Source organism: Thalassophryne amazonica, chromosome 16 (assembly GCF_902500255.1).
Source record: "Thalassophryne amazonica chromosome 16, fThaAma1.1, whole genome shotgun sequence".
NCBI classification, from domain to species: Eukaryota; Metazoa; Chordata; class Actinopteri; order Batrachoidiformes; family Batrachoididae; genus Thalassophryne; species Thalassophryne amazonica.
In genome coordinates, this window is record NC_047118.1 from 21,595,147 (window position 1) to 21,604,800 (window position 9,654).

The window sequence follows — 9,654 nt, forward strand, 5'->3', positions numbered from 1 at the left end:
GGCCTTCAGGTGACCCCACTGAGCCTGACAAACACTATCAGGTTTAACGTAGTATATCTGATTACATTACCGCTATTGCAGCGCTGGACACTAGAAGTGATTTAACTGTCTCGTTAAATGCTGTATATATATTTCAGGAGGACTCAAGCAAGCAAACATTTGAGGCACAAGCCCTCAGGGATGGTATGAACAGTCCAGGATATCAATATCACATTTTTATGAGCAAGAGAGGCTGCAAATACAATTTCCTGAAATATATATATATATATATATATATATATATATATATATTTGAACATAACAAAATTGGTGTCCTTTCCATTCTCCAGTCAGCACTGTTCCATTTAACAAAGACCAACCAGAGGAAGAGGAAAATTTCAGACTTCGTTATTATTTCATAACTATACACTGACAACAGTAGTACAAATCCATCTAACGGGTTGTGTGTTACAGTGCTCTTGCATCGCATTCATGACATTACCCATTTGGACGCTCATTAGCTTTGAAGAACACCACAAAAAACAATATACCACAAAGTAGCTTCATACATTTAGATACACTGTGTGCATACTGAAAATATAACACTGAAAGTTTTAAGACATGCGCTCAATTACACCGAGGAGTAGTTATTGGTTCGTGTCAGAAATACAACTCAAGGAATGACCATTTTTGTTCTCTATGAACAACAGAATAAACGTGATGCACGACTGAATTAAACTCATCATTCTGTTCTGATGACGTGCACCATATCCTTCAATGATGACAAAAAAGGACGTATGAAACAAGCATTTTGTTCCTCCGTTATCTCTTGCAGCTTCCAGTTACACTGTATTACTGCTCCCCGTTAAGTCGTAACATGAGATCAAATTAAACTATTACACAGCCCTCCATATTTTAAAGTAGACATCACATTACTTCATATAAAAACACTAACAATAAAAAAATAAGTCAATGTCATCCACAAATCAGGGCACCAACCTGCTCGTCATACAACATTGGAATATTTCTTTTAACACTGATTCTTGTAACACTGTCAAACAGAACGTAGTGTTTTCTGCACAGATAACGTCACTACAGCACGGAGTGTTGTTTAACTGTCAACAAACAATATGTATGTTTTAAACAGTAAGCTACAGTTTAACCCTTTTGCACAACCAGTTTTTTTACCCCAACCAACAACAAAAATCTGCAGAATTCATGAAAAAAAAAAACCCATCTGGGCTTGTATGAGTAACAGAGCAGCTCATATCAAAGCTATATATCATGCAGCCTGAAGCCACACCTTATATAAAGACACGCTCTTGTCTGAAGTATTGTATTGTGCAATATCTGTGCTGGTTTACCAGTTGAGGAGGTACGGTGTAAACCATGCAACAGTGCAATGTGGGGGGAAAAAAAAAAAAAAAAAAATCACATTCTTTAAAAATATATATTAAAGTGTGCCAAGTACGTTGCCTTTGCTCGTCCTTCATGGCCCCCATCTTATAAACATGTAGTGTACTTGCATGTTCATATGATGCAGACAAAGAGAACAGACACTGGCGTGATTGTGGTTTCTGGAAAGAGCTGGAAGACAAAAAAAAAAAAAACAGGGGGGGGTATACTTATGATGGTTTAAGACGCCTGCTCATGTCCTCACACGCGCCCAACTTTTGCGTCTCCAATGGCACCCCAGACGTCAAAAACAAACTCATCTGGAAAAGCAAAGTCTCCCAAGGTTTCATCTAATGCTTCGGCAAACTCATCTGGGTTCTTTTTGTCCTTTCCCAGTTCCACCATGGTAGCCGCTGAAGCCAAATAAATGGACAGACAGCATTAAAGTCAAACTGATTTGAAAGGTAAGACGCTGGTAAACACACACTCACCCAGCTCGCTGTCTCTGATGCCCATGTAGCTCTCAAGCAGATCATCAACTTTCTCAATGGCCTTTTCCTCAAATGCAGAAGGCTGAAGGAAACAAAAGCCCACAGACGCCATTCAGAATGACATTTTTTCAGCAGGAAATGGCCCACAGATATGATAAACTCACTCACCAGTTCCTCCACAGTAGCAGGGCCTTTGGAGCGGAGGCGCAGTGTGCCCCTGCCCGTCCCCACCTGAATCCCTGATGCCGATCTGGACCCTCCGGACCGCTGGCTGATCATATCTAGACATCACAACACAACAATGAAACACTCTCAAGTCACTCCTCTAGCATTAAACTAACTATGGGAGCATGCACTGGTGCTACGTGTTGCAGCAAACACACCATGGAAACGCCTTGCGTCCTGGGTGGCAACCATCCAGGCAGACAACCACTCCAATATTACAAATGAATAATTAAACAAATAAGGCACCCTATGGGGTATCTCTAATTGTAATTTTTTTCTAAAGTGCTTTTGGTCCTTCCCACACCCACCGAAGGCCTTGAGTGGTTCCACCAGCTTGATGGTGAAGTCCTTTCCTTTGGGCAGTTCCTTCAGCATCTTGGCCACCTCATAGTGCCGACAGCCAATTAGCCGATGGCCATTGATTGACTCAATCATGTCACCCACGTTGATGACCTGGATCTGATGAATGATGCTGCCTTCACGGATTCTCTGAAAAAAGAAATCCTCCAATAAATATATATAAATTATCCTGCACATTGTTTAGTCATGACTACAAACATTAAATCCTGATTTTATTCTCTTTTTTGTGTTTTTGCTCTTTGATTTGTGTGCTCACCTTGATGAAAGCGTAGCCAGCACCGTTATCAGTGATCGTCAATCCTAACGCATCCTCCCCTTTGAACACCTCTATTTCCTTTCGCTGGCCTTTAATGTGGGCAAATATAAAGTCTTCTAAACCAATTTGGCCTCCCAGCAGTTTGTCCATATCCACCTTATGAGTGTTTAGTGTGCAAAACATAACCTGAGGAGGAACACACACAGACACACAATTGTGTTTTTCCTCTGCAGCAAACTGAGACAAAATTACTGATCTTCATACTATCATAATACAACAGACTCTCTCACCTCAGATGGGGAGATCCCAAAGGCCTCACCAATTTTGGCATAGAGCTCCCGCACATTGCTGAAGCCCTCAATGCGGCCCGTAGGACTGCCATGAGCCAGCTGGGTGTGGAAGATAAGGCGAGGCCGCATGCTGCTGGGTGGAGGTGGTAAACCTTCAGAGGTGGCACCTTCTCCCAGCCCAACAACACCGCCATCTAGGCTGTCCATACCCGGGATATTGAGACCAGCTCGGATTGGCTCAGCTTCCTCGTTCTCGACCAACGGGGATGCCTTCTTCCTTCTTCCCAAGCCCAGAGGCATAGTAGTCCTACGGATATTCCAGAGGGAATGGAGAGGGAGGACACCAACTGGTGTTTTGCTGGAATGGGCTCTGGTCTATGCCAGCATACACCTTTTCAGTTGTGCACAGTAAAATAATTTGCAGGTCCACTGTTTTGTCACATCAAAGTAAAAGGGCAGTCCTCCAGAACGGCCAGCACATGGATTCTCAAACTCACACATCAGAGCAGCTCACATAGTTGGATGTGGCCAGTTGAGCAGCTCACAGCGGGTGTGCTTCACCTCTAAAGGGAGACACATAAACTTAGATTTGCACAGACATATACAATCCAGTTTCCAAAGTGTTGTGACACTGTGTAAAATGCAAATAAAAACAGAATGAGTAGAAAATCATCCTAACCTTATAATTAGCTGACAACATATCAAATCATAAAAGCAAGAAATTTTATTTCAAAAATGCTTATTTTGAATTCAATGTCAGCAATACGTTTCAAAAGGTTGATTGATGAGTAACACCCAGAACTCATTTTTTTTGCTCATGGCCTCTTAATTAGTGGCATGCGCTAATTGTGTATCTAATGTATCATATACTAATTTGTATATCTGACTATGGTCAAATATATCATACAACGTGTGATATGATACATCACCACATTTTCAGGAAATGTTGTTGAGACCACAAGTTAAACTGGCGGAAATTTGAAGGATACAGTTTTTGATGGGTTCACATTTGAAGATTCCATTCTGTTGTAACTTTTTCCTGGATGATGTGATGAAAAGGTTGTAGAGGTTTGGAACAATTAAAAGTACCAAAAACAGCTCTCTATCTGTTCTACATTCTTAGATACAGGCATTTGAAGTTGCGAGGGTGTGCTAATTCCTGAAACTTCATTCGTATGTATTTCACATGAGCAAAAAGATGAGTTCTGGGCATTACTCATGAATTTCAATCATCTCACAATGAATTACAACATTCTGTGAGATGTCAGCAGATTCTTTGTTGATTCTTTGTCTTTGGTGACATGGAGTGACCCAGTTTCTGAAATTTATAAAATGGCATGTTCACATGTTTATCTTTTATGCAGGTGTCTGGCTACACCACTGTGTATAAGACACGATAAAAAAAATTAAATCGCAAAAACACACATTACACTAAAAAGCTTTTAAATGGCAAATAATTCAGAATAAAAAGCCAAACCATTAAAGACTAAATTTAATAAACAGACAACACAGCAATTAGAAGTCTGGACAGAGACTAAGCAAATATTCTTCCGGCATTTTTCAGTTGCCAGACAAGTTATACAAGGCAACTATTTCTTGACTGGCAGGAATTCCATTGAGCAGTACTAACTGGTTTCACAGTCATGTTTATCCTAACCTCTATTCTAACCTATATTGCAGACCACAACTAAGACAAACACAGGTACAATTTACTTGCACAGATGCACACTGTGCATAGACAACATAAAGTGTACAGATGTAATACTGGAAGGTGGAATGAATCAGATTTTTTCCATGCTTCTGAAAAAGGACATCACTTCTAGAAAGAAAATGCACACTACTTGAATTAAATAATATTGAATTAAATAAACTCTGAAATAATGTCTCAGCTGCCTAGTGACCTTGCAAAACAAGTTATGTTAAATGGTGGTTTATGGTTTCATGTTTTTGAAATGCAGAAATTTGAACAATAATTCTGACAGAGTCCAAGGTCTGAAAATTAATCCCACCTATTTCCACATTCACACAACGGATCTACACATTTCCTTAAATCATGCACAGTATTGGAATTCCAATATGGTTCAGGTCAACATCAGGAAATGGACCAATTCTGATATTGTGCAAAACACACTACAGTCACTTGCCCAGTTCCAGATCATTGCCGGTTCCAGATCACTGCTGTAGTATTTGCCCCGCTGTTTCTCGTAATCAGCGCGAATAAGCTAATACTTGGTACCAATCGAAAGACTGATGTTTTATCTACAAACAACCACAAGCTCGACCAGATCCAGCCATCCTTGTGATCAGCAGGAGAATCAAAACATCCAGTGTCTGCGGTGTGCGCACTTTTTCCCACTCACTCATTCCTGGACGTTAGAAAGTAACGCTCTCTAAGACGTAGCAAAGGTGAGTTAGCCATTCAGTGTCATTGGTTCTAGAGTGGGAAAATACTTACTTACTTGGGTAGAAAATGTCAGTGTGTTATGTCTTGCTGTTTAATTGCTGCACGCATTTATCTCCGATGTGAAAATTTGCCGGTTGTGGATCACTGAAGCAGCAGCCTCGTGTCAGTACTTGTGAGCCATGTGGACTTTGGGGATCATCTCAACATCACGAATGGGCATGAATGTGGGGGCTTTTACTTTTTAATTCAGGAGAAATCTCACCTCCACACTTCATTTTTTGCTCGTAAAAACATATAACAGTGCCTTTCAAAACTAAGTAAATTCTTATTTAATAAGTATAATTTATATAATTTTGTGTTGAAAACACATTCTTGGGCACAGTGTGTATCATTCTGTATTAGAAGGGCTCCAGCCAGATGCCAGGAATGCGCCCAAAGTGACACAGAGTGTCGTGATCCAGAACCGGGCAAAGTGATCCATTTCCGGCAAATATTTGCACCACACATAATGTGGCTTCACAGTTTAAGTAGAAGTGCTACCCAATCCTGACCTTTTCAGCTAGATAACATCCAAATACCCAATACAACAATACACAATAAAGGACATTCAGTTGCATTATGGCTCCGAATAGCGGGACTTTAAAAAAGGTGATCTGGAATTGGGCAACTGTCTGTATCTGCATCTGAATGTGGACAAACTCAGAATATTTTACGCTCCCAAAATGACTGTCATTTTTGGAAAGGTGCTGCACACTTCCTGCAGGAATGAGGCTCCAAACCTGATGTCTCAACAGCCAAGGAAACTTCCAAATTACTTTGTCTTATGGTTTGTGGTTGGGATTAGAAAAACAGTTAGGGTTTTTTTGAAATGCATATAAATCTCAGAAATTTGAACAATACACTTGCATCCAAACCATGGTTTTGTTCCCTTTTGTAAATCTTGTACAGCAGCATAACTGTGATGTGGTCTTTTCCAATTACAGACTATTTCACATTTGCATACTGCCTGAGTGACTTTTACTGAAAATAAATACTTAAGGTAAGTGGCAGACACATTGAAATACGTATCTTGTTTAAAACTGAATTATTTGGGAGAAGCATTCGATGGTTTTGTTGACACATTACTTATTTACTGACACCATCTCTGGTTTGTTGTTGCACAATTATGCATTGAGCTGTGGCCTACAAAGTAATTAGGTTCGTCTTAATCTGACTTGGTCACTTCCTTCAATATACTTGGTTTAATAAAACAAAATTCTCAACTGTCTTCATGAGCATTTGAAAATTTCACGTTCTGCTGACATAATGACAAACCATCACAAAAACCGATTTCTACAGAAAGTGTGGCGTTTAAGACTAAAATTATGTATGAATTACAGCAGCAACTTCACCTTCAACAAAACGTTGAATACATATTTTAAAAAGTGTTACCATTACCGAGTTTGTACCACGTTCGAAGGAATCTAACTACGAGCAACACAGTGACAACTCTCTGCACCTAGCTACTTGTCGTTAGCTACTTAAAGCACAAGATAAATAGGTGAGCGTTAATCCCACTAGGTACTAGTTTATAGTCAACTGTTCTTAAAGTGGCGCCACCAACTATAACTATTTTAACTTGAATAAAACAGTGGTAGTCAATCTTACCACAGCTGGAGTTTTTAGCCGAGTGTCGTCAGCTCTAGCTGCTAAATTTAGCTTGATAACGTCGCTACTGTGAGTTTACAAAAGCCAAAAGTAGCGTTTAGTGGGAAGATAAAAACAAATCTCTGTCGTTTCTAGCAGGATAATCTGATGTTGGTGTAATCACAGGCTGAGGTAAAGTATCGGTATGCTAGTGAGAATTAGCTTTACTGTCAACAGCGCAGCAGGGGTGGAACAATGATGCCTTCAAGGTCGGTCGTAAATCTTCCTTTCCGATAAGAAAGCATGCCATTATTATATATATATATATATATATATATATATATATATATATATATATATATATATATATATATATATATATATATATATATGACTTAACGGATTTGTATAATGGTTTAAGAAGTGAAACAGGTCTTTACCGACACACCCGGCATTACATGAAGGCAGCAAAAGTGGTTTTGCCTCTTAAATGTGCAATACTGCCACCTGGCGTACAGATTAAAATCACACCATATGAGCAGTACTTGAAAAAAGTAAGTCCCTCCGGCTGCTCCCTTGTTTGCACTTGGGGTCGCCACAGCAAATCCAAGGTGGATCTGCTTGTTGAATTGGCACAAGTTTTACGCCGGATGCCCTTCCTGACGCAACTCCACATTACATGGAGAAATGTGGCAGGGGTGGGATTTGAACCCAGAACCTTCTGAACTGAAACCAAGCGCATTAACCACTTGGTCACCTTGAACATTTACAAAAAGTGCACGAACTAAAAATCGAAGCTATTTTTTTCTGCTACAGGACAATACTGTATAGTTTCCAGATAATTAATGCTTGTGTTTTATGGGATTACATTTTGGACTTTTACATTTGTTCATACATTAATAATGCTGCTACTACTACTAATAATAATAATATTTAAACAGTAATGAATAAATAAATAAATAATACTTAAAGTTTTTAATTTATGTTATTAAATCCAAACCTTATGAGAGATTAGATTAGACAGAACTTAATTCCTTGGGAAGACTCCCTCAGGAAAATTGAGGTTCCAGCAGCATTGTATAGCAGCACATAGGGTAAGAACCACATAGAGTATCAAAAGTGAAAATAAAAAACAATTTGCAAAATACAAAAATAAATACCAGAAATACTGCTCGCTACTGGTTTACTGGCTACTACTGTTCCTCTCCTTCCCATCCCCTGTCTTCCTGTTACTCCTCTTCCCCCCAGTGAGGAACTGTTTTAGATTCAGACTGTTTTAGATTCAAATCTTTTCTGTTTTTGTTTTTTTTTGGGGGGGGGGGGGTTGTTATTTTCTTCTTCTCCTTCTTTCTTAACTCCATAGTGTTTAGCTCCTTTGGGTAAATAAAGTTTTTTGAAAGACATTTCCAAATGGCTTGTTCCAAATTTAACTATTAAAGAGCGGTCTAATAGCCAGTAAGTTACTTTGTGGAGCAGTGATCCAAATTATTAGCATCCCTGAATTTGCATCGGACCATTGGTTTTTAGTCCCGGGGCGATATGTGATCTGGAAGTCAAACCAACCAAAGAACAGTGACCAATGGGCTTGCCTGGGATTCAGACGCTTGGCGGTCCGGATGTATTCCAGGTTCCGATGGTCCGTGAAAACCGTGAAAGGAACCGTGGCTCCCTCCAGAAGGTGTCTCCACTCCTCGAGAGCCTCTTTCACCGCCAGTAATTCCCGATTGCTGACGTCATAATTCCTTTCAGCCGGGGTCAACCGGTGGGTGTAGTAAGCACAAGGATGGAGAACTTTATCGGACTCCCCGCTTTGGGACAGCACGGCTCCTATTCCTGAGTCAGAGGCGTCCACTTCGACTATGAACTGGTGCAGTCGAGAACCGACGTTTCAACTCCTTAAACACGGTTTCGCACCGGTCCGACCAGGTGAAAGGAACTTTAGTGGAGGTCAGGGCTGTCAGGGGGCTAACAACCTGACTGTAGCCCTTAATGAACCTTTGATAGAAGTTTGCAAAACCGAGGAACTGTTGCAGTTTCCTACGGCTTGTTGGTTGGGGCCAATCTCTCACCGCCGCAACCTTGGCCGGATTAGGGGCGACGGAGTTGGAGATTATGAACCCCAGGAAGGACAAAGAAGTGCGGTGGAACTCACACTTCCCGCCCTTCACTTCCCGCCCTTTTTTTTGGGGGGGGGGGGGGGGTTGTTATTTTCTTCTTCTCCTTCTTTCTTAACTCCATAGTGTTTAGCTCCTTTGGGTAAATAAAGTTTTTTGAAAGACATTTCCAAATGGCTTGTTCCAAATTTAACTATTAAAGAGCGGTCTAATAGCCAGTAAGTTACTTTGTGGAGCAGTGATCCAAATTATTAGCATCCCTGAATTTTAAGAATAGAATTGAAAATTTATTGAGTAATAAAAGCAAGTGGATGAATTTTGTTTAATCACAGTATTTAATAAACTTTCCAAACTAACTGATTATGACTATCAATGCCATAAACTTTTCATACAGTGAAATAAAATACAGACAAAATGTGCATGACAGTGTTTCTGGCATTCAGCAAAGTTACTGACAAGCCGGGCAGGTGCCATGCAGGCACCCAAAGAGGGTGGACCCTTTGTGAAGACTCCC

The 9,654-nt window shown here is 40.2% G+C and overlaps 1 protein-coding gene across 1 annotated transcript; it reads right to left on the minus strand.

Annotated features, from left to right (window-relative positions):
* Positions 1 to 364: 364 nt before the first annotated feature.
* On the minus strand, positions 365 to 7,289 carry gipc1 (GIPC PDZ domain containing family, member 1). Its single transcript, XM_034190812.1, has 7 exons — positions 7,048 to 7,289; positions 2,997 to 3,559; positions 2,707 to 2,892; positions 2,399 to 2,579; positions 2,034 to 2,146; positions 1,866 to 1,947; positions 365 to 1,787 (listed from the first exon to the last, which is right to left on the minus strand). The coding sequence occupies exons 2-7, from the start codon at positions 3,294 to 3,296 to the stop codon at positions 1,636 to 1,638; spliced, it is 1,014 nt and encodes a 337-aa protein (XP_034046703.1). The 5' UTR covers positions 3,297 to 3,559; positions 7,048 to 7,289; the 3' UTR covers positions 365 to 1,635.
* Positions 7,290 to 9,654: the final 2,365 nt, after the last annotated feature.